General features: G+C 38.0%; 2 protein-coding genes across 4 annotated transcripts in view; both read left to right on the forward strand.

Annotated features, from left to right (window-relative positions):
- The first annotated feature begins 10,309 nt into the window (after positions 1-10,309).
- Positions 10,310-15,387, forward strand: mrps33 (mitochondrial ribosomal protein S33). Of its 2 annotated transcripts, XM_088923963.1 has the most exons (4): positions 10,310-10,508; positions 11,136-11,363; positions 12,105-12,255; positions 12,766-15,387. In XM_088923963.1, exons 2-3 carry the CDS (start codon positions 11,149-11,151, stop codon positions 12,208-12,210), a joined length of 321 nt encoding a protein of 106 aa, XP_088780089.1. In that variant the 5' UTR covers positions 10,310-10,508; positions 11,136-11,148; the 3' UTR covers positions 12,211-12,255; positions 12,766-15,387. The 2 variants fall into 2 exon arrangements, with proteins under 2 accessions (XP_088780089.1, XP_088780088.1); XM_088923962.1 differs by lacking the exon at positions 12,766-15,387 and having other exon boundaries at positions 12,105-12,385.
- A 7,503-nt stretch (positions 15,388-22,890) lies between these two features.
- braf (B-Raf proto-oncogene, serine/threonine kinase) overlaps positions 22,891-25,424 on the forward strand; it is a 42,372-nt gene continuing 39,838 nt past the window's right edge. For both annotated transcript variants that reach the window (XM_088923341.1, XM_088923342.1), the window contains exon 1: positions 22,891-23,064. In XM_088923341.1, the coding sequence (XP_088779467.1) occupies positions 22,903-23,064 (162 nt within the window). In that variant the 5' untranslated portion in view covers positions 22,891-22,902. The remainder of the gene's footprint in view (positions 23,065-25,424) is intronic.

A 25,424-nucleotide genomic window follows, 5' to 3' on the forward strand; every position in this document is an offset into this window, starting at 1 on the left:
ATATATAATTTGTGACTATAGTCCACATGAACATAAAATGAAAGGCATGGAAAAAACTGACCTCCCTATACTTTTAATTATCTCAGAAGTAAAGAGCACTTTTTTATGATACACTTCCAATCCATTAATTCAATAATGGCCAAACAAAATGGTATTCTATTCTCTTGCTTGATAATAAGAGATGCTTGTAAGAACAAATTCTGTGGCAGTCAACATCCAGTTTTGTCCCAAAGGCATCCTGTAGTACTTTGTTGTACCTTCTCATACAGTACTTAATATCTGAAAGGGCTAGATTTAATCATTCCTAACTGAAGAAGTTTTACATTCAAATATTAGTGCTGTGGAATAAGCTAGAGGTCAAAAGAAAGCTCTGATACCTTTATCGTCATACTGAAACATTCAAAGTGATTTATGCCATTCTTATCTTTGTATTATTTCAATAAAGTACAGTATCACATTTGAAGTTGTTTACAAAAATATGCTGGAAATTTTAGAGCAATTCGGGAAAGGTCAGACTTAATGAAAGTGTCCTGGTCCCAGATCACATAACAGATTTTGTAGAGAACAATAACATTTAAATTACAATGAAAGTCACCAAAACTCCAGTTAATGTGTATTGTAACGTGTGTTACAACAACGTGAGTGCAGCTCAGTTTTGCCCCTTCCAGAATTTGATCACGATCACTTGCTTCACACAGTGCCACTTCTTAGAAATTAGTTAACCATCACGCAAAAAGACTGGGGCTTCTTCCATGGCAGAATTTTATACTGTCGAGGTTTCAAGGCTAATGTCACATCTGTAACACGCTCTGCACACTGAACCCTGTTTCATAAAGAAATAACATTTTTGAGGCAATGATCAAATCAGTCAAATAAGGAATTATGTTTTTACTGTCTTAATCTTGTGACATGGTGCTTTGAAAGCCTGTAATGTATTTTAATTTTGTTTTGTATTTGTTTAATGCAGTGAATGGATCATTTAAATAGCAATAACATTTGGATATCACTTAAGTGGACTGTACTGTTTGTGCAGTACTGTCATAGTGACTCAACATCATAGCAGATATTGAATGATCGCCCTTTCCTGACTGCCCTATCATCTCATATCGCCGACCACCTAATCTGCGAAACCTTCTAGTTCACAGCTCCCTTGACCGCCCCCAGCAATCATCCACACCAGGCACTTTCCCCTGCAACAAAGCTCGCTGTATCACTTGCAAGCACATATTTAACACCACACTCATTCAAGGCCCCTCAGGACAATTCCGGATCATCCAGGCGACCTCTTGTACCTCCAGCAACCTTATTTACTGTACTGTATCTCTTGCAGTAAATGCCCAGCCATCTACATTGGAGAAACAGGAAGGAGACTCGGAGACCGCTTCAGAGAACACGTCAGGGCTGTGAAGACTAAAGATCTCTCCAAGCCCATTGTTTCTCATTTCACCCTGACGGCCATGACCACTCTAATCTCTCCGTCTGTGTTCTCAAAGTAGGGTTTCTTAACTCCTATAACAGAAAGACATCAGAAACTAAAATTATCCTGAAGCTTGGCTCACACCTTCCCGCTTCTCTCAACGACAGACTTGTTTTCTTCTTATTCTCTCTATTCATTTGTAGGTTTCGTTTCACGCCTCTCCTCACCTCTCTCGACCTCGCACCACTTGATTGGCCGCTCTGCCTCTCCCCTGCTCCCGGCTCCTCCTCCTCTCTCCTGGCTTTTGTTTTCCCATGCTACAGTATATTATCTCTGCTGACTGCCCTATCTTTCTTACACCTGAAGAAGGCTCCACAGCCGAAATTGTGTTTTCTTTCTTCTCTTTAAAGAGTGGAATAAACCTATTACTTGATATTGAATGACTATCAGATTTGTGCATTACAAACTCTATAAAGGAAAGCAATGAGAACAGCACTTTCCAATAACCATATTTTGTGTAAATCCCCCCCTTTTCCCTTCTTTTTGTGTGCTTTTGGCTTGGCACTCTGTGGAGGGGAGAGTCAAGTTAATTGCTAAGGTGTTTGATTAATGAATGGAGTTTGTTGTTCGCGTCTGCAATTCCGAAACTTACAGTATGAATAAGGATTAGAAAAATACTGCATTGTTCTGGATTTACACTATTTACTATACACTGACTGTTAAATGATAAATAGTACCACTTTATAGCTCAAATAACAATTCAAAAACTTATAGTGCAAAACTACTGCAGACAATATTAAGTAGATGATTACAGCTGATAGTATTTTATTATTAGTGTATAGCATATAAAAGCCTAATTTATCAAAACAAGGCATATTTGCAATCAGGGCTCTTTGTATTCACAATGACAGTGGCACAAAAGCTCTACTTCATAGAGTGTATCAATGACATACTAAAGATATACTGGAAACCCTGGAAGATGGAAGAAAAGATTCTGTGACAATACTAATGTGCACCAGTTCCTGGGAATCAGAATTGAGCAGATTCAATGCCAGCTTCTCAGACAGATGGCCATCTACTGTGGCCAATTAAAAAAAAAACCTTATAGAAGAGGCTGAGAGTGGATTCCCACAATGCTGTAACACAGCAACGTGCCCTGTTATTAATGGACAAGGCGGTACCACCTGTCCCAGTATTCTGTACACGTACGAGTACAGTACAATTTATGTACAAGTACAGTCAATAGCACCAGATCTCCTTGCTGCGGAGATGAAGGTGCTATTAACAGTGAAAGCGAAAGGGTGAATGCACAAGGTATACTGTAATTTCATTATGTAATTTTATTAAATGCAAGGGTGACCAAGGTTGCTGGTGATCAGCATGCTGCATTATGTTTTTGATTTTATTATGAGTCTTAATGACAACCCAATTACGTAGCTTTACCTTGTGTGAAGAGTGATTTAGAGACCTAGAAGACTTGCATGGTTACAGTACATCTCTGCGGGCTCACATTGGCCATCCTATTAGGTTTATAACAAGATGAATGTAAGCTACTACTTTTTAAACAGGTGCTGCAAAAGTCATGGAGAGTGACACGGGCTGTGTGAAGATTGAATGCATTATTTTTATATCATACCTGGCATTTTGATCTTTCAACATACAGTATGTACCTTATTACCATGTTTCATCTTTTTGTTTTAGGAGGTGTGAGAGAGGGGAAAGTAGTGTGTCCCATGTTTCTGCTGGAGGATCTCACTGACAGCACCCTCCCTTCAAACCCTGCAGGACTATCCTTTGGGTCACACACAAACTGTCCTATCCTTAAGAAAAAGCCTCAGCAGCTGGGATGATACACACTACAATCACATATCCAACACTGCATGTTCAGAACACCCGCTTACAGTCCGTACTGCAGCATTATTCACTGCCTCAGACATCGAACAGTCACACAAACGCTGTAGAGCAACAGACCGGACATGGACATTCTACTCATCAGCCATGAGACAGTGTCTGAGAGCGAAGCTCCACCAGGCCTTGAATCACATCTGACCTGGGGCAGTGAAGTGGACAGTGGTCAGAGGGTGAGAGTAATGGTGCAGAGATTATTGATAGAGGGACAGCAGCACACCAGCGAGCTCACCCACATTTTCAAAGGAAGTGCTAGAACTTTCTGAGAAAGCACTTGAGTTAAGAAGAAAACTATTACTTCTACAGACGCAGAGAAGAGAGACGTATTTGAACAAAACTTAATAGTACTGAAGAAGTAAGCGAAAGTATTACAGGACTAAATAATTCCATTACCGAAAACAAAATTCCAAATACTTACAAGGTAAGGTTAGCCAGAACAGTGCTGAACTGAAATGACCCAAAATTAAGATCTGTGACAGAAGACTTCTAAGATTAAAACATACATTTTTAATGCTATATCTGTATTATAACAATAACTATAATTATTATAAATCTGATTATTGATGGCACTATTAATAGACATTAGTGTTTTTTCAAATTATTCATAAACACTGCTTCAAAAGGTTATAACATGGAGACAATAATTGCTATCATATGTACATTTATGTATTTATATACAATATAATACATGTTGTACCTGTATTATCTTACACACTCCAGTACATTGAAACCACTGTTAGAAATATAAACAATGGTCATTTATGTTTTTGCAGCTTGCTGTATTTGTATTAATGGGATTATAGGTTCAAGGAGATTCTAGAGATTATTGTGTGGGGGCAAGCATTTGGCACTCTCTTCAGTTTAATGCCCACTGATTTGGTTCTGACCAAGAGTGTTTTTTAAGGAGTGTACAACAAGAAACTGGCGATGAGGAAGATGGTGGAAATAACTTTGGCCGTAAATGCTGAAGTGTGAAGAGGACGTGTCCCAGCAACTGTGGAGATCTTGATAGCAGAGAAGAAAATTGTGCATTGTGATGAAAGTGTAGAGCAGTGGAACTAATTTAAAGATTAGAGATTTGACTATTTTGTTATTTCTAGCTGGATTGAAAACAATAGAAAAGTAGCAACTTTTTTAAGCAGAACCATTCAGCCTGCTGCACCATTTTATGCAACCTGAAAAACCAGGAGTAAATTCATATCAGTACACTGTGAAGACACTGGAAGCACATTTTTCTCCAAAGACACTGAAAGCTCTGCCACCAGCTGGTCTGTGGGCTCTGCAGGGACCTAATTCAGAGAGGATTTCTAACTGAGACCAACGTCACTCTGCAGAAGGCAGTCAAAATTGCAGTTTCAATGTAAATGGCTGTGAAAGAAGCACAGACTGGGAGCAGCAACCAGAGTGCACAAGGTCACTGCTAAGAATATTCTGAAATCGTCAAGCAGGAGAGACTGCTACAAGTGCAGCAGATCTGTACACCAAGCACCTGAATGTTGGAGCCAGGTTCTCTAGCGTTGAGGATGTGAGAATAAAGAGCACACAGCAAAAAGAAAAGTTTGGCAGAACAACAATGCTGAATCCTCAGTACTTTACTAAAATCAGGATCAACTGGTTTCCAACTTTGTTCTGCTGTTTCATTTCAATTGAGCAGACAGCCATGCAGCAGGGGATGGGCCTGAGATGGTACTGTACTAGCTAGTACTCAACTTAGTATGCAGCTCCACAACAAATTTCCAAATTCATTGTAATTGACCTTGTGAGTTTTAAATGTTCCAAAGACTTTGTCTGGGAGCTGATAAGCTGCCTAGCTGCCTGGCTACTGATAGAGAGGGACAGAAGAAGTCATTTAGTAGCTTAAAGAGGAGCTTAGGCTTTTGTTTGGTTTATGTTTTGGACTCACTCTGTAAATTAAGGAGCACTTAATGACTTTTTATTTTGTAACTGTGTTTTTTGTTTCGCCTTCACTTTTCTATAGACATTCCTTTATCCAACACCTTGGTCCTGGGTGTCACATTATTCTTGATTTCTGTCTGGTCTATGCACAGACAACATCAGAAAATATAATGCTAGAGAAAAGAGGAGAAGGGATCAGTACTGTTGGCTTCACAGGTGAAAATGTACCTTTTTGCCTTTAAGGTAAACCTTTGGTCCCTCCATTTGCCTAAAGTTGTGGTAAATTCAAGATACAATAAAGGATGCAGCAAATCACAATGGAATGCATTTCATATAAAAAGATCAATTAAAAAAACAGATAGAAAGTTGCCCGGAAAAGCATTGCTGCAGAGATAAATATTTAGACTGTATTACTTGATTATTTCACTATAACACTTTCTAAGATTTTGTAATAACTTCTGTCAGAAATACAAATCTGGTTTCTTAGGCACTTCGATTCAATATTCAGGGTATCTACTGTACCGTATATAGTTTTGTATCTTTGATTCACAGTGTACCAGAAATCATTGGGTTTTGGTACTCAAGTGAGATTAAATTCTATATCCAGAATGTAGATTGTAAGTAGAGTTTAATTTAGAGTATCAGATAACCTGCATCCTATAGCCAGGAATGAAAGCTGACCTTGCAGATCACGTGGTTTCTTTGTTTTCCTGGCTAAGTGAAATGGCAGAACAATGAGGAGGCACAACCTTGAAACATTTATTTACAACACTTAATTACAATGTAACACAACACATAAATTATCATGTGTTGATAAGACGATAGTATCAATAAGGCCTTCTACAGTCCATAAGTATCCCCTCAAGTATAGGTACAGCAGCTTAGGAAAGTAATGGCTTTTTACTTTGGTTTCTAAATAAAAAAGACCCTTCACAGGATACAGGTTTTTTCTATTTTTTCCATAGGTAGAAATGCGTGTGTCTTAGTTGTAGCTAAACCTGTTTCTCATCTAGTAAGATGCTCTTCGATTACCCACCATTTACATTTACAAACCCTGGGTCTACCAGTTTTGTAAATGTGAATGGTGGGTCACCAATGGTGGATCTAACAGTTGAACAGTTGGAAAGGACACTCTCATCAACCCCCTTATCCTGTAGAACCCTTATATGTAGAACCTGGGGTTCTACAAACCGCACAGCTCTCCAGACATAACAGAGCCAATAAACAGATGGTCTTAATGAGCCATCTGTGTGTCTCCCATTGATTTCTGGCCTGTATTGATTAAAAGATACTGAATATGAAATGATTATTTCACAATCCATACTGTTATAACTAGTATAGACACCAACACACAATGATATCATGCACATGTGGTGTATTGGATCGGGGAAAGAATACTATACAGTATGTTTACAATGATTTTGAATATTCCTGAAATACATTCACCAATAGATGGCCCTCTTCTAAGAATGTACTTGACTCTGGAGTCAAGGTTTGTGTCTCTTCCTATATTATTTTAAATACTCAGATGAGGAGATAACTAAAATAAAAAAAAGCTTAAAGATGCTAAGAGACATTTGGTAGAGGACTCACCTATTGATGTCTACTCTTTGCAATTATTTCTGATAGGTGCACTAAATTCTAAAAATGAGTTTTTGTTCTAGGGAGCTTTATAATAACTAGTACAAAATTGAGTACAATTTTATGGCAACTTGCGATCAGCTTTGCTGAAAAATCTCTCCTCAGTTAATGTGGTGGTTGAACCCACACCAACATGAGAACATATGGTTTTAAGGGGCTTAAGCATACCTTCTAATGGTTCTTTATTTATTTCATGATATTTCAGGGGGGTTGGATACATTTCTCTTTGTGTAATGGAGGTACAGCTATTGCCCAGTATTTTAGTACGAGAAAAACCATTAATTTTTTATATTAACAAGTACTTAGTGCTTCCTTTGCAAATCACAAATCTTTTTGTGGGGAGAATGACTGCAAAATATGTCTTACTCAAATGTCAAGGGAACAATAAATACAAAATCAGAAGAAAGAGATTTTCTATGTTCTAAAATGCATTTAGAATAACCTGAAGTCTGCAAAGTTACCCCTTTGTTTTTAGTTTTTTATTTGGGATCTTGCGATGTTGTGACCATATACTATAGAAACAAATCAAGCAGGACATTTTAGTTGGATTTTAGTTAGATTTTTTAAAATCTTGCTAGTGGTGTGCCTTTAGTATAATACTTCTGTGAAGGACACACTGAAACAATATGACTTTTCAGAAGAGGAATGACCTTAGAAGTTAAAGAATCAATATTTGCTGTACCTTCAGAAAGTATTTACCCCCTTCAATTTCTCAACAATTTGTTATGTTGCAAGCTCAAATAGAAATACATTTATAAGGGATTTATTGTCAACTGATCTATACGGTCTATCCTATTTCTTATTATGTGGAGTTAAAGTTCTGGAAATGTATGTTTCTTGAAATATAACTTACTAGAAAACGTCTTGATTTGATTAGTAATTAAATTGACAGTGGTAGCTACTGCATTGCCCATGTGCATCTAATTTCCTTGTGCAATCACTCTAAAAGTGAATGGAGTCTATCTGTGGTTCAATACATTGACATGATTTCAGAAGAAATACTGTATAACTCACCTGAGGTCCCCCAGTTGACAGTGCATGTCAAAGAAAAACACTAAAAGGAAGACCAAGGAGCTTCTTTACAACTCCATGACAGAATTGTGGGGAGGGATGTAAAAACATATCTAGGGTGTTGAAAGTTCCCAGGAGTACAGCCAGGTCTATCATTAGGAAATGTAAAGAAAACAAAACCAGCCTGACTCTTCCTACAGCAGGCCATCCACACAAAATTAGCAACCGGGCAAGAAAGACGTTGGTCCGAAAAGAGACCAAGAAATCAGTGAGCACCCTGTCAGAACTACTGGGCTCCATGACCGAGATGGGAGACCTTGTCCAGCAGTCAACAATCTCTGTAGCACTACGCAGATTTAGCGTCGAAGACGGCTGAGTGGCGAGATGGAAGCTGGCGTTTACAAAAAGGTTGGTCGCAGACCCTGAGACAGAGTGACAACAAATTCCCTGGTCTGATGAGAGAGGAACTGAACTCTTCTGCCTCGATTGCTATGCCTATTTGCAAACCAAATTCAGCTCATCACCAGCGTAACACCATCCCCGCCATAAAGCATGGTCCTGCGTGCATCTTTGCTCCAGTCTAAGGTCTTTGACTGACTGAAGAAGGTTCTCCTCAAATATTTACATGCATTAGGCTCCATTCATTCTTCCCTTTATCCTGAAAAGTGCCCCAGTCCCTTCCACTGAAAAACATCCCCACAAGATTACCCACATGTTGGTAATGGCTTGATGAACATTGTTTCCTCCTTTCTGTGTGTTGCACACAGGCATTCCACTTCTAGTGTGCCTGTTGAATTGAGCTGAATAATTGAACCAATGAACTGATCCTAAAACCCTTATTTTTCATTAATAGCAGAAAGTCAAAAATAGATGTTAAAAAAGAATGACAACAGTTTTTATGTGAAAGGGCATAAAAAGTTATGACCAGATTCATTAAAAAGCAAATATAAGTAATGCAACGTCTAACTTTAATTTCCAAGGTAGTGTTAACAACATGGCAACTATTCTAGTTTGAGCTCTAACAAAATGTATGAAAATACAGGAAGTTACAGGAATGTCTATGGAATTATTTAAAAATCCAGACCATTTCTTCAGTTTTATATTAGCCATTATTTTCTATACTCAACCTAGATAGTGGTCTATTTCTGAGGATTGATTGAGGCGAGAGAAACTTGATTAGCTCACCGATTTTGTTTTTGTGTTTGTCTCCCCCTGGTGGATTTCTTTAATGAGTGCAGCAGGGAAAACGAGCTGACAGTTCAGTTCGGTTTATTGTCATATGCGTAATTGCAATGGAATGCTTATTTACATGTATGCTCCAATACAAAGACAAAGGCGTTAAAGGAATAGCTATAGTGCGATAGTGCTATAGCGCGAAACTGGTTGAAGTTCGTGTGCATGCCGACTGGCTGCATGTCGATTCTATCACCTTACCAAGTAAGTTATACAGTTGTGAGAAAAAGTTTGTGAACCCTGTGGAATTATTTCTGCATGAATGGCTCCTAAAATGTGCTGTGATCTTCATCTAAGTCATAATAATAAACAAAGAGAGTCTTATTTAACAAACAACACGCACAACATTTTACAATGTCATATCTTTATTGAACAAATGGTTTAAACAATCAAGGTCATTGATGGAAAAAGTATGTGAACCCTTATATTTAGTAACTAGTGGAACCTTCTTTATTGGCAATTGACTCACAAAGAACAAACCTATTTCTGACCGAAAACACTGGCCATTATATGCATACTTAAATACGCTATACAATATAGCGACAGAAATCTGTTCCACTACACCCACTTTGGTCAATTCGTGAGAGGATATTATTGTTGTAAGTCTTAATTTTCACTGAAGTACAAAACATTCAACTAAAATAAATGAAAAATGGACAAGAAATTGTAAAATATACCTTTTGTAAATGTTATAAAGATCTTGATCTTACGCATCGCATGTTATCTGACAATAGAAGGTTTTAATTTTAAAAAATACGAAATAATTTGAAGACCTGAAGACTGCATATCACAAGACTTCTGTAAATTCACTTTAAATTTTGAAAAACTTGGAAAAACTTTTATTAAAGCCAGATATTGCCCAAGTGTAAACAATAAGACGATTCAATCTAACACTAATTTTCTACTATAATTGAACTAATCGTTTTAAGCTGATGCGAATACTAGAAATAGTAATATAGTAATAACCATTACATAACTTTAACATTTTTTTCTGAAAAAAAAAATGTACAATTGACATAGCTGCTTTGGAAAAAAACATCAGACAATAAAACATGGCGACAAAGCAAAAATACAAATTTAATTTAAATTAAATCAATGAAGAAACCGAATGACGCCACCCTCAATTTAAGTGCGTATTGCAAACTAGGTTGTCTATCAACTTCCGCTGAGACGCCTAGGAACTGAAATCAAGAAGCTCACGTTTTTCACGGACATTTTTCGGGGGTGAATTGTTGCATGTGTCGAGTTCTGAATTTAAGGTCGTTTAACATTGTAGCTGGGTTTCTTTTTGTTCTAATAAATCAATTCTGTTGACAGAAACTGAGGGGTGATGCGTATTTAGTTTTGGTCATTTGATTAAAATTACTGGATAAAACTCACAGCCACTGTATTATTTTGAACGGTACGTACAGTATAGATACTAGTGGAGGTCATTAAAAAAAACATTCCTGAATATGAGATGATCTGTTTGCTTTGCTTTTGTATCTACATGTGATTTTTAAATAGATGCATTAGTACTTTCACGTATTCTCTGTATATGTGTGGTGCACGCCTATTTAAGAATACTGCATGCTCTAACTACTGATATCTTTCGATCTGTAATAAGTAAATTTGTGACGTACGCGATGTTTCAGAAGTATAAGCGAGGATGCTTTGATTTTACTTATACTGGTATGAAAATCAAATTAAACGTGCTACCCTACCGCTATAATAGTGGCTCTGGTCAAAAATCGTTTCGTTAGTTTCTATGCATACAATATATTAGTATTGGTATTCAACTACACCTTTTTGTTGATTTTTTTTGTGATTCTCAAGATAGTCCCGTGTTTTGTTTATTACCTAGTTTATGGTACAGGAATTTTTTTTTACTGATTCCTTACATTATTTCTGTTTACGCCGCTCATGCTAGAATTTTCCAAATATTTATGCTCTTTGATGTTACTCGTTAATGTTACCAATGGATGTAATCATAAGAGACATGTGAACAATTTGTTTTTCACGTTTCTCCTGTGTATTTCCTCTCGTACAGGGGGAAGCCAGGGATGTCAACGCTGTCCAACTATGCCATGCGAATGGCGCGTCTTGGCGCTCGTATCTTTGGGGAGGTGGCACAGCCCACAGACAGCCGCTCGATGAAGGTGGTCGAACTGTTCAAGGATCAGCCCTTAGCTCTCAGGAAGGAAGTGTATGACTGGTATCCTGAGCACAAGACCTATTATGCCCTGACCAGGAAACTCCGGTTCTTAGGCCTCTTCAGGTACACCTTATGTGATCGGGGACAGACTAACTGACATGGCAGAGTGTGCAGGCTAGGAAGTTGTAAGAGAAACCAATACGCAATGAGTATGATAGCAGCATACAGGAAGTGGATTAATGCTAATGCAGTGCAAGAATTCATTTATTAGCAGAACAGAATGGGCCTCTTTTTTCCATTGATCCATTTTTCCTCTGTCTCCCTGCTGCTTGGGTCAGATATAATAGCAGCTTGTAGATTATCCAGCAGCACCTCGAGAAGCTGCTGACGATTAATGTGCTCCGGCTGTACAAGGTGGTAAAACATTTTACTTGGCTTGAGTTCCCTTGGGTTAGTTTCGTGTGTATCCCTTTGAAAAAGGAAGTGGGTGTATGCTGTGCAGAAAAAGGTTACAAATCTATAGTTACACTAAAATTGTTATAAATTTGAAGAAGAAAAAAGCTATTGCAGAATGTAAACTTCTAAAGATTTCACAACATATTTATAGTAATATTAAAACTTGTATCTTATTGCACTATTGCAAGTTGTTTAACCTGTCTAAGAAAATACATTGTGCAGTCACAAATTGTGCTGAACGTCTAATGCCGATCTCTCTGAAATCACCCCTTTTAATTCTAAGCTGACTAACCCCCACTGTTTATTTTGTTGGATAGAAATCTTGCTGGTAATCCAGGGTTGATTTTTTAAAAAATGTATTTCCTTTGATACCTTACTTATCATCTAATGGCTTGTGTTTCCAACCAGAGATGAACACGAGGATTTCAAGGAGGAAATGCGTAGACTGAGAAAACTCCGTGGCAAGGGGAAACCGAAGAAAGGGGAGGGAAAGAGAGCTATGAAAAAGAAATAGGCTGGAATATGCTCTCCCTGATAAGGAAGGCTTTCTGGACCAACGGTGAATTTCCGTTGCACAGCACTGACCAATTAAGGACTCACACTCTGTTGCACTAAACCTTCCATCTAGTGCAAAGGCAGATTTTTCCAAGACTTCTTAATTAAAAAATAAACCGTCAGCAGTGAGAAAACTGTTGTTTTCCATGTTTAATAGAAAATTTCAGTGTCTGACAGAAAAAATGGGTGTTGTGCTGTACTGCACATTTGTTTCACACACCTGGTGGACAGATAAATTGTGATAATTGTCGTAATCTTAGCGTTTCATACTGCAGAGTTGTAAAACTGGGTAATTCATCTTTCATGTCCAAAAAAAAAAACGTTTTAAGGTAGCCCTTTCAGAGCAAAATACATGAACAATCATCCTGTGCGTTTGTGTGGTGCTGTTCATTTGGGAGAATTCCAAGGTGCTCTACTGTATGGTTGAAGCACCTCTGCCTTGGTGCTGTGTGGTTCTGGTTAATCTCCAGCAGCAGCAAAGGGATATTGATGTAGCCTTTTCTGCTCTGGTTAGGTTGGGGCGATGCTGTGGCTCTGTGGCTAAGGATCTGCGTCTGTGGCTGGAAGGTTGCCGGTTTGTATCCCGCGGAGGAATCCTACTCCTTTGCTATTACTCCCTGAGCAAGGCCCTTAACCCCAAGCACTCCAGGGGCGCCGTATAAATTGCTAACCCTGTGCTCTGACCCCAAGCCCCTCTCTCCCTGTCCGTGTGTCTCATGGAGAGCAAGTTGGGGTATGTGAAAAAAGACAAATTCCTAATACAAGAAATTGTATATGGCCAATAAAGTGATCTTATTTTAAGTAAAACTAGTTTTCATTTTAATACATGACTGAATTTCCGTTGTTTATAGACAGCTGTCATAACTGAAAATTTCATTCATAAACATGAATTTGTTTACTGCTGCAATTTAATTTTGTTTATAATATACTGCAGTCTGCTGAATGCGATAATGTCTGCAGTACATGCATATCAAGCAATTCAGTCCTATATACAAAAATGAATTAAGGAGTGTATTAAAAGTGGAATACACTTTTTCTGCATTCGAACTTGTGTTATCATGTCGTGTTTGTTCAATTCTTATTATTTAAGAACACAAAACGGGGGATGTGTAGTTGGTGCTGAGCATTATTATAAACGTTTTCCCAGCCAAAGGATGCATATTATTCACTTTGAAATAATATCAGAAGGGCCAGTGATCACAGAGTATATACAGCTCCTCTTCAACTACTGCTCTTCACCGTGCTGGTTAACCAGAGACACTTTTGTGTGTGTATTGTTGTAACAGTATCAGTTTGATTAAAATGTAGGGTTCTGTTTCTTAACTGGGAGACCTGGTTTTAGTATTTAACCTGTTTTTTTGTATATTACAGATTGAAAATGTTACTAGAGGAAGTCACAGCATTCAGATATTATAGAAAACCTTACTTTGTCTATAATAGTTTTCTGTATGATGACTTCAAACTATTTTAAAAATGTAGATCTTGATGGATTGCTAAATGTATCTATGATATCTACAAATATTAATTAAGATTAAAGTAGTAGCTGCGTCAGCATGCGTAGTCTGCAAAGGAAGAAGTAATAGGTTTATTCCATGCTGAAAAGAGAAGAAGGAAAACACATTTCAGCTGTGAAACCTTCTTCAGGTGTGAGAAAGAGGGCAGTCAGCAAAGATTAAATAGCACAGATGAACAAAAGCTGAGAGAGGAGGGGCAAAGAAGCCTTTTCCTAGTAATATAAACCTATTATGTGTTCCTTATTAATTAAGATTTATTAGGTTTTGAAATTGAATATACATTTTTAAATGGCTTTTTCCTTAATATTGTCTCTTCACATTGACATGTACCTCGGTAAAACCAGTCTGTCTAAATTTTTGCCTTGATGCGTAAAAGAGTAGGTAGTGTAATATTTTAATGGTGAAAGTAGGTGATAACTGCATCACTAACCACTAATCACTAATAATGAGTATCCATATGCACGTTAATAATTTACCTAAACTGAGAAGTTATGATAAAGATGATGATGCTTTTTTCTAAACAAGAGTTGTTTAATAAACAACTGCCTTTTTCCAATAGCACCATCAATAAAATGTGTTTCTTTAGCAAGGCATTCACCCCCCTTAACTAGAAGCTAACAACTTCCATGGTAAAGGTGCCCTACCTTACAAGTTGGAAAATGGGCATTTTCTCTGGGAGCAAGAAGTACAGTTTGTTTTTCCCAGGCTCACCATGAATCAATTCAAGTAATTTAATCTGATATGTGCATGTCTGCTATCTGCAAAACTACAACCGTAAAGAGTAATCTGCCAAACCACTGACTGCTCCTTCTCAGTCATGTCCACCACATTACTATCATTACTCAGGCAATTCACTATGATCAGATGCTTTTTACAGCTTGTATTAATCAGCCATTATTTCCATTTACTGTATGAGCTTCCATTCTTTCATTCTCTGATCTCTACGACCCATCCATCCATTTTCTGTCCACTTTGTCCAACTCGGCAAGCTGGAAACCACAATGTTTTGAAAAAACATAGAGTTCATATTGTAGAGTTCCAATAACAGAGTTCATGTGGAAATTCCTGACATGTCTACTGTATGTTGACGCAGTATAAGAAGTACAGTGTCATTTGAAGATCGGTACTGTCAAAAGTGTGTTTTAGAAAATTTGAAAAGCAATACAGAAAGATGTCATGTGACGATTTTCTTTTATTTCAGAAATAAGGAATCAGTTGATTCGTTTATTGTGGGGTGCAATTGCTATAATGGTGGCAAGCCATTCTTAAAGATCAATAATGTAAGAAAGGTTACAAACAAGGGGAAGCACTTTGGTTTATCTTGGTCATTTTCTATTTTAGTAGCTAAGTAAATCAAAATGTTATCCTGCAGTTAGAAAAGACCCATTTTGGATCTCAACCACCTGCCTGGGAAACCTGTTTCAGATACACATAACTGTGTAAAGACATATTTCCTATTGTCCATCATAAATTCCTTTTTAATTTCCAGGTGTGTTGCTATTTCACTGCTGGGTACGTAATAGTCACCTTGGTTGACCCTACGTACACTGCTTGAAGTACGGTATACTTACATCATATCTTCCAGTCACCTTTGTTTTATTTCTTTAATAAACTGAAGAGATTAAGCTGTTTTAATCCTTTGTTTATGACCTCCTGAGATCAGGAATCATTCTTCTTCTTCTGCTGTGAACATAGCAGCTGATCTGACATACTGCTGAAGTCATTCAACTGCGTGGATCAATGGGATTGAATCAGTTATATGCTAATTGCCAAACACTTAGGTGGGCTGAATGGTCTGCTCTCTTTTGAAGCCTTTCTTATGCTCTTTCTAAAGAAATAATGTCCTTTTTGTGATATGGTGACCACAAGTGAACACACTATTTTCAACTGTAAAGTCTGAGCAACGAGGACAAGCCAGTATACACCCTGGACAAAAAGCACAGCAGGGACAACCATCCTAATTAGCCTAGTAGTATTTGTGGGAAGAAACCCACAGAATCTCAGGGGAAACATGCAAACTCCATACAGAAAACACCCCAGAAATTGAACCCAGGACCCCTGTACTGCCAGGCAGCAATGCTTACCACTGTGCCACCATGCCGCCCCTCTTTATATCATCAGCATATATAGCTAGTTTTCTAACTATTTCAAAATCCAAATAATTGAAAAAGATAAAAAAAAGAGTGATGCACCTAAAACAGATCCTTGTGGCACACCACGGTTCACTGTACATACAGTATGCCCATTAGAGGTTATAGCCACTTTAGGTGGTGAGCTGTATCCTGCGCTATTAACCAGTTCTATGTGCATACATTTCCTTGGATTTCTAGAGATTTTAATTCACAAATTAACTTTCCATAATATGTCTGTTAAAGCATTCTGGAATTGTAAATATATGAATTCTAGCAACGTAGTTGAACAAACCCTTTCAAAATCCATGTTGGCAATCTCTTAAAATGCCCATGTTTGTAAGTGTTCTTATTTAGGTCTATTATTTTCTTAAATTCACCAGGTATAACACTGAGCACTTGATAGTTTCATGATTCAGGTTTGTCCCCTTACTTATAAATTAGTGGTACATTTTTGCAGTTTCAGTGAGACCTAGCTAGAGGCCAATGAATAATATCCCAGATTTCCTTCAATATGATCTAGAAAATATAATCAGACCCCTGTAAATCCTTAGTGACAGTTATTACAGAAATTACAGAACTCATACTGTATGCAGCATGTTATCTCTTTTACATCTTTGGTTGTAAAATTTGCATCAAATATTAATTTAGTATGCTTACTATTTCTTTATCATATTGTCTTTTTAATCCTGTTTTATTTTATAAACTGCTCTCATTTCCACAGTTGTTTTATTGTTGCTCTACTGAAAACATTCTTTGCTGTTGCAATATTTTTTGTTCTCTCTCTGCCATTCTAATGTCCCTTTTCATCTGTAACTTACTGTACTCTTTATCTTTCAATTTGAATTGTGTTTCTTAGGTATCACCATCCTTCTGCTATTGACCTTGTATCCATCTTTTCCCAGTTCACCACTTGTAAGGTTGACCTCGTTTAGTTGTAGTCTGTTTAGCTAAAAGTTTAAAGATTAATTACAGATTCAAATTTTAGAGATGAAAAAATGGTGGTTACAATTTCTCCGTGGTTCTATCTCGTCTGTCTTCATTATTATGTCAAGGTTTTTTGAAATGATTAGGTCGATAAGAGCATTCTCACCAGAACTGGCCTGTTATAAGCACCCTGCCCACCATTTCCCTAGTTTAGGTACTCCTCAACTACTCTGTGCATGTGCTTCCCTGATCCGTTGTGCTCCTCTGGTTAAAGTACTCTGGTTAATGTTCTGCTGCTAAAGATCCCATTTGTTGCAGAAGGTTCCTCATTGCCCTATTAACCTAAATTCTACTCACTTGCTTGCCTAGGCTTGTACCTGGTGTCTCAGAATTATTGAGAACACAATTCTTTTGTGAATTAAATCTTTAAACTTGCCTGGCAGAACGGTCAGCTTTGTTGTTCCTATGTAATTTTTTTTCCAATTTGATTCGCCTAAGCTTGGCCAAGCTCACACAGGGAGGTCAGCAACCCAGGCAGCATGCAGGCAGCACTCTTGTTGAGTCCCCCACTATCATTACTTCTGCTTTACTGGGCAAAGGCTATGGGAACAGATGTGAGAGAACCACTAGGAGATTAAAATCACAACATGGTATGTTTTGACGCATACATTAACTCTTCCAGATATAGACTCCTTGTTTTTGTCCCTTTCAATCCAGAGCATCACACTGAATGGTGTGATATGCATACAATGGGGATTCTGGAACAGTAATGCCTTATTTTCTTTACAGAGGAGTAAAAATGCAGTCTTCAAAGTAATCTGTGATGTCAGTAATCTTGATGCATGGAAAAGTTTGGTCATTATTATGTTTGCAACTGGTTTCTGAAAGAGACACAAGGGCAGCTCTGTAATAGTATGGGGATCTTGTAATAGTAGGCGTATCTTGCTTGGCTAAACTGCTCCCCATGTCCTGTCAATAGAAGCAGAGTAACAGCTGTATGACACACGGAACACACCTGGGTAACTTTTTTTGAAACAAGGTTTCATTTTTCCATTTCCAATACATTGCTTGCTTGAAATATTACTAGTCCACATCTGCAACAAAAAAGTTTATTAATACTTTTCTTTAACAAAGGTTTAGGTATTGTATCTCTCTGCTTTTTGGTGCAACATTAAAATTCCTTGATTTATGCCCAAAATGCAGCTCTCTGGGTCTTCAGTAGAAATCTTAAAAACCTATAAATTCTTGCTAAAAGTAAAGTACTGGGTTGATTTTAAGATGCTTATCATTAAACAAATGAAAATCTATGAATGGGCACGACCCATCTTTTCTGAAGGATTTACTCCTACTTACTTTTATTCCCTGTACTCCTATTTGAAATCTCAAATTTATGGATGAAATTCATCAATGTATTCTCAACTCTCATCTCTGTTAGCATTCGTGAATTGAGGTTTCATTGTGCTGCCTCTAACTCTAGAAATCTTTACTCACGTTTATCATAGATACAGTTTGCTCACATTTTTAAATCTTAGTAAAAAACCTCTCTTTTAGTTTTTAGAATTTCTTTATCTTATTGTTCTTTACATAATCTTTTGTGTATTTATCATTATCTGTATTTAAAATTGATTTGCTTTTGTATTGTTATGATGTGAATGAAAGATGTGCATTATGTGATATACATTATAAATGACATTTATTATTAGTGAGATTTATTTTCTTATTACCAGTGTACAATACATCTTTATCCATTTCACTGAGTCGTGCTGATTGTCAACTTCCTGGTAGACAAAGGAATTGTGGGAATTATGAAGATATATTGGTCTGCATTAAGGCCTCATCTCAACCCGACAGAACAAGTCTGGGTTGTTCTGGTAAAATGTTTTGTATACTAGATGAAAATGTTCTGCAGCTGTAGACTTCACAGAGAAGATTTAATTAGAGTCCTTCACTGGTGGTGTGGCCTCATCATTTTTTGTTGTGGTTAGTGGTGACTACAACACATCCCTCCTGTTTGGAACGTATTTCTTCCATATCAAACAATATAATTTTAGAGTGGGTTCATTCTTTAAAAGAACAGTTAGAAGGCACGGATATTGTCCGGTTTGTCTGTTTTGTTAGCATTGTTAAAATTGTCTGATTTGTTGGTTTTATTTTATTAGCTTACATCTTGACCCAAAAGAAACTCAAACACATCTGCTCAACAAAGTTGAACACTAATACATTTTATTTTCATGACTCAAATGACATGCACTGGTTCCATAAAAAAGCAAGGGTAAAATTTTAGGATATGTTTTGCAATATTACGGCAAACTACCTATGAAGTTATGGTGATCAATAATGTCACAATATTGTCTATAGTGATACTGTATTATACACCAATAAATACAATACAGTGCCACCACACTCAGCATGGAGACTCTGCATGGACCTCTGACCTTGGCCACAGATTTAGTGCTGGAATTTATTATTGGATTTTTCCAATACTGTTGGAACATTATTACACAACATTATTGAACATTTGAGCATTTTTAAAACATTATTTTATTCCTTAAATTGTGAACCGGTGAATGTCTTGGAATTTTAATTAAAGAAATTTAAGATGACAAAACATCCTGATGATGACTCAACGGCTTAAACATTTGGTTTTTTATCTTGTGAAATTGTGAATGGTTTTTGATTGTGCCCAAATGAAATTCAGCTAGCTGAGATGACGAAATTGCATACAACTTTCAAGAGAGGATATTTGAATTTCTGCAAAGGAACAAGTAATAGGTTTATTCCATGCTGAAAAAAAGAAGAAAGAAAACACAACGTTTCAGCTGTGGAGCCTTCTTCAGGTGTGCCTTCTTCAGCCTTCTTCACACCTGAAGAAGGCTCCACAGCCGAAACGTTGTGTTTTCTTTCTTCTTTTTTTCAGCATGGAATAAACCTATCACTTGTTCCTTTGCAGCCTACGCATGCTGACACAGCTACCCACCTGAACTATTTCTAATGTGTTTCTTTTTATTTACCTAAGAATATTAGAAAGGTTACAAATAAAAGTAGACCATTTGGCCCATATGTAGATTATGCTTCTGTGTGTTCTTTTGTAAGTCTGACCAGTATGGATTTTGAAATCCTGTAAATTTCAAAAAGAAGCCACTTACTGTATCAACCATATGAGTCAAATTAGGTGATCCATACAACTATATCTGCTTTTGTAAGTTGCTGTGAAACATCAGAATAAAGAACATTAAAGCTTGCTACTGCAAAGATTTCAAAATCAGGCTGTAAAAACTTAAAATAACCAAAATAAAAAGCCAGATAGTATTTCTTTCCTATTGTACATGTTTAGAACCCAAATATACCAACATATACTGTATGCAAGTGCATGTACACACAGCACTGTATATGTACTGTATAAAAATGAAGTGAACTGTATGATATGCCCTTTTAAAAAATACCAGATGTTAAACAAAATTAGATCATCATTGTTTTCATCCCTAACTGATGCATCGTTAAAAGTATATATAATATACTACAATCCTTTATTTCTATAATTTAATGTATGTTTTCAAGAAATTCAAAGTAGTGCACACACAATGCACAGCAGAAACAAAAAAACTTACAGTACTGCCAGCAGAATTGTGAAGCCAAGCATTAGTAAAAATCTAGATGTTTAAGTGGGTTTGCAAAGCATCAGCAGGTGCTGAGTTTCTCTTGAATTTGGGTAAGAAACTCTTAACGGATGCTATATTGTACATGGCTCTCTCAGCCAGTCTTCCGCAGACTAAGAAGGTATGAATCAACAGATCTCAAATTAAGAGTCAGATTGTAGTCATGCAATAAAACTTTAATATAATCTTGAGCTAGACCATCACGTACCTTATACAGTACATGTGCAGGAGAACCTTAAAGTCCACTCAAAACCTCACTGGAAGACAGTGCAACTCACAGAGAATAGGAGTGATGAGCTGATGGCAAGTACTTTTAGTTAGTGCATTAGTTTCAGGATTCTGGGCAGACTGAAGCCATTTTAGTGCCTTAGAAAATAGTAACCACTTCAAGTAAGGCGTTACAGTATTCTAATGTTGATCAGATAAAGGCATGTGCCAATGTTTCAGCATGACATAGGCAGAGCAAGGGTTTTAATGGAGCTGTGGTCTGTGGGTGCAAGATCAATAAACTTGTGACATTCCTAACAGTTCAAATGACAAAACAGGATCAAAAGCAACACCAAAGGGTGCTAACCTTCACCATAAGCTTGATTTCGTCACTGTCAACAGCAAGACTGAAGTCACCAGTTCAGAAAAAGGCTAATGCTGAAAGACTAGTGGTCCTCTGGAAATCACTAGCTGAGAGACAGGATCCCCTAAGAAAACTGGGAACGGTGGCAAGCTGACAGCAAACTGTGATCCTTCAGGCGCTGAGAGAGGCTGCGGTTTGAAAGACACATGGGATGCCTTGGTTAGGCACTTTTTGGGAAGCCAAAACCTTTTACTTTGACTAGTGGCTTTACTTGTCACCTGGTACAGTGCCTAAGGAAAGTCTGCACCCCCCTTGGACTTTTTCACATTTCATTGTGTTACAGCATGGAACCATGATGTGTTTAATTGAGAATTTTTTGCCACTCGTCAACACAAAGTACTCTAGAATGTCAAAGCAGAGAACAAAATCCAGACATTTGGCTAAATTAATGAAAAATAATTTTAACATTGTAGACTTGCTATAGGCACTGTAAATGTGCATGGCAGAGAAGGGCCCTTCTGGCCTGTCACATGCGGCCCCGCAGCTCTACCAGGTAGGGGCGCCTATGGAACACATGGGGATGGACAAGCAGCCCCCGCCAGCTGGAGGCACAGGGACCGCGCTCAGCGCTCATCCAGGCAGCCGGCTGTGGTGGGAGGTGGCAGGGACTGCCCCGTGAGGGCACGCGGGCCCTCGATTGAAGCATGGCAGCATCCGTGCACTCAGGCCAGGACCCAAGGCACACCGAGGCTCTGGGGACGGAGGGGTTATGGTCTGTGGATGAAGGCGTGATGGGCGTTTCCTTCCTATCTCTCGATGTGGGAATCTCGGAACCCTGCTTCCGCCAGAAGATGCCCCTCAAGCCTCGCCCTGAGAGTGTCTTGGCCGGGGGGGTGCCCCTGTGATTGTGGCTTTGCGCGTTGTTCAACACCTAGAGCCCGCGTGTCTCCTTGTCTTAGAAACCCTGTGACTACAGGTCTATCCCAAAGCCATACTGGTAGGTTAATGAGCTTCCAACTGGCCCTGGTGTAAGTGTATGCGTGTCTGTGTGTGCCCTGTGATGGACTGGCATCCCGTCCAGATTGTACCCTGCCTTGTGCTTGTCGCCTGCCAGGATAGGCTCTGGGCTCCCTGCAGGCCTGAATTGGATGAGGCGTTTAGGAAATGGATGGATAGTATTGATCAATATTTATCAAACTCATGATAATATTTATGGTAATAACATTTATGATAATTTATCCAAATCAAATAGGATTGTTGATATGGATAATGCCAATACTGAAATAAAATATGAATACATAGATTTGTTTGAAGACTGCTGTTTTTAATATTAAGTGCATACCAATAACATATTTAGTATAGAGTATGCACTACAAATATGTTGCGATTGATATAGATATTGATATATATATATACTGTATATGTGCTTTATGGCTTTAGAATCCCCTGTCTGTACAGAACAAATAGGTTTTCACTCATACTAAGAAAAACTTTTTTTATTTTAGAAGTACACATCACCATATTACAATTATTACTAACAGGAAGTATACTAAAACTTTTGTTTGTCACGGGAAACTACTGTAAATTATTAAGTTCGAGAATCAAGTAAATAACAGTATTATGTTTTCCCGAAGTCCAAGTTCTAAGCAAATCTATTTTATACTATAATAATATTATAATGAAGTATTTCGTAATAAAAAGGTACTACATAATTTCTGCAAATTGCCAGTCCAGCTATCCCCGTATACCCTTACGCTGTTGCCGTCTTTTGACTCCCTCTCTCTGTCTCCCCCTCCGGTTTCTCTCTTTATTTCTTTCCTCTATTATTTTCCACTCAGTTTCTCGCAGTTTAAAATGGCGGCGTTGAGCAGCGCCGAGTCTCCACCGCCCGTCTTCAATGGAGACGCCATGGACCGAGATCCGGAGCGGGATTCGGGACTGGCCGAGCTGGGCGCGGGGCTCGAACCCATCGGTTCTGGAGGGATCCCCGGGGGACACCAGGACATTCCTGAGGAGGTATGCGGCGGGTACAGGGAAGAAGAGGGTGGCAGGGGACTGTCGGGCAGTGTGCGGAGATTTCTGGATGCTGATCTTCAGGAAAGACCGGCTGTAAATATGGATCGTGAGGATGCAGTGCAGGGGAAGGGATGATGCACAAAAATGCACATCGTTATATTTGATATTGAGCGTTTAAAGTAGATGCAATTTCTTTTCCTATCATGTGCTTTTGCATCGGTGATGGCAATTATGTTATTTATATTTCAGTAGTACGGTGCAGTTCCAATGTTTATTACTAGGCCTGCAGATCTCTTTTTTTTTTTGCTTTTTTCCTCATAGCTTGCTGCAGTTGTATTGGCAGGGGGTGTTTTGCGTCTAAGTTGTAGCCTGATGTTTTTTTTTAAATAATTGTTTAACGTAATTGTCTCGTTTAGACCTAAAATGTTACGTATCTCACCTGCCGTATATTTTTATGTAATAATTGTTGCAGTTGGCTATATGTGTTATAAAGATCGTTTAGGCACACGCTCGCACCTTTGGGGGTTTGTTATTCCAGTGTTATTGTGGATCTCATAAAGATTTAAAACTGGGAAGCTATGTTTGTAGTGCATGGTTCCGTTGTGTTGTGGGGAATGTATATATTATTTATGATGCATTTTGAAATATTAACGTGGCCTGTGAGTTATAATGTACAGTTACTGCATATTGTTTTATGAGTGGGATAGGGGCCTCTCTCGCGATCACAGACAGTTTTACGACAAGTGGTAATTGCAAGAGGTAAACAACATTAATATTCGTATTAGTTGTATTTTTATTTTAAATCCTTTTCATATATTTATTATAACACCGAATATGAGCTTTTTTTATTTTTGTGATTTTGAGATTCTCCATTAATATTGTTTAGAGACTGTACGTGTAGCTAGATAATTGCTGATCTTAATAATTGCTTAATATTTATATTGCGATATCAATGGCACCAAGGTAATTTGAGAAGCAAAGCTGTGTTCTTCACTCAGTGCAACAATTACAACAGTAGGTGACAGAAATTATAATCCAGATGGTGACAGCATTCAGATGTATACATACAGTACATGACTTGTATGTTATAATGCAGGCTTTATGTCATTGTTCATTGTGAATACAACTTTTTCAAAGATAAGTAATGTATCATCTTGTATCTCATATTTTAATTTTACTAATAGGTAATAATGCCAGACTCTATAGTATTTAAATGTCAAACTACTGTGAGCATTATCTGTAGGGTTAAAAATCGTGTAACCATATGTACTGTAGAATCTAGTATTTGTATTTGTGTGTACATATATGACATTTTGACAAAAGAATTAGCTTGCTTTAATGTCTTCACTTCAGGCGCATAGGAAGTCAGCATTAAATACAAGAAGTTGCATAGTTTGTCTAGTGCTTGAATTTGAAGTTACTTTTTGGGGTTCTCACAAGAACAGAGGCGCAGGTTGACCAGCATGCATGTTGCCACATTTACAGTGGTTTCACTAACATAAAAAAAACATGCTTTTTAATAACCCTGCACCAGGAAGCAGTCAGAAACATACCCTCCATTTCCTACAATGCTGTTCATTAGTTTAAGTGTATTAAGGAAATGTAGAAATAGCTCCACATCCTGTGGTTTAACAACTGGGACCAATCATAGAGACATGGGGCACAGCACAAGACAGGCCTGGGGTGACCCATCTCCTGGACAAGATGCCAGTCCTGTGCTAGGCCATGGAGAAAGAGGCTGTTTTAAGAATAGCCAGTAAAGCCTAGCCAGCTTGTGTTTGAGATGAAACCAAAAAGAGTCAGCAGAAACTGAATACTGGGGAACATGCAAACTCCACATGCACAGATGCCTTCCCTGCATTGAATGCGCGCTTTTGGGGTAAGGCAAGGAGCCACTGCTTCTGTCAGCAACTGTAGATCTTACCATGTAGCTTTGCAGTCCACAAATCAAAATGATGGATTGTTGTGGCACAGGTACAGAAAGAAAAAGTGCTTTGACATTTTTTTCCCCGATACTCTACAGGGATTTCTGAAAGTATCCTGTGTGTAATGTGACAAACCATACATCAAGTTGTTGCGTTAAAAACCTTTGATGCACTGGCATCAGTTCTTAACAGACACATCGTCGTGTGGGTTAAAACTGGACCTTCAACACATATTAGGAGCATATATTTCTCCCAGATTTCTCACGGCCCGAAATACAAGAAGAAGGCTTTGTAATGCTGCACAGGCCTCAGAGATTCTAATCTACTATGTCGCTGCAAAACACATCCTGACAGTTAATAGTGACTGAACTTTCATACACAAGAGCCCATGGATACTGATTTTGCTAATTCCGATATGTCTTTGTATAATTTGAA

The sequence above is a fragment of the Atractosteus spatula genome, chromosome 8 (genome assembly GCF_055471065.1).
Source record: "Atractosteus spatula isolate fAtrSpa1 chromosome 8, fAtrSpa1.hap1, whole genome shotgun sequence".
Classification (NCBI taxonomy): Eukaryota; Metazoa; Chordata; class Actinopteri; order Semionotiformes; family Lepisosteidae; genus Atractosteus; species Atractosteus spatula.

Coding starts and splice junctions, on each gene's coding strand:
- mrps33 (XM_088923963.1), top strand. CDS start 11,149: ATGTCAACGCTGTCCAACTATGCCATGCGAATGGCGCGTCTTGGCGCT. Junction 11,364..12,104: donor CGGTTCTTAGGCCTCTTCAG/GTACACCTTATG, acceptor GTTTCCAACCAG/AGATGAACACGAGGATTTCA.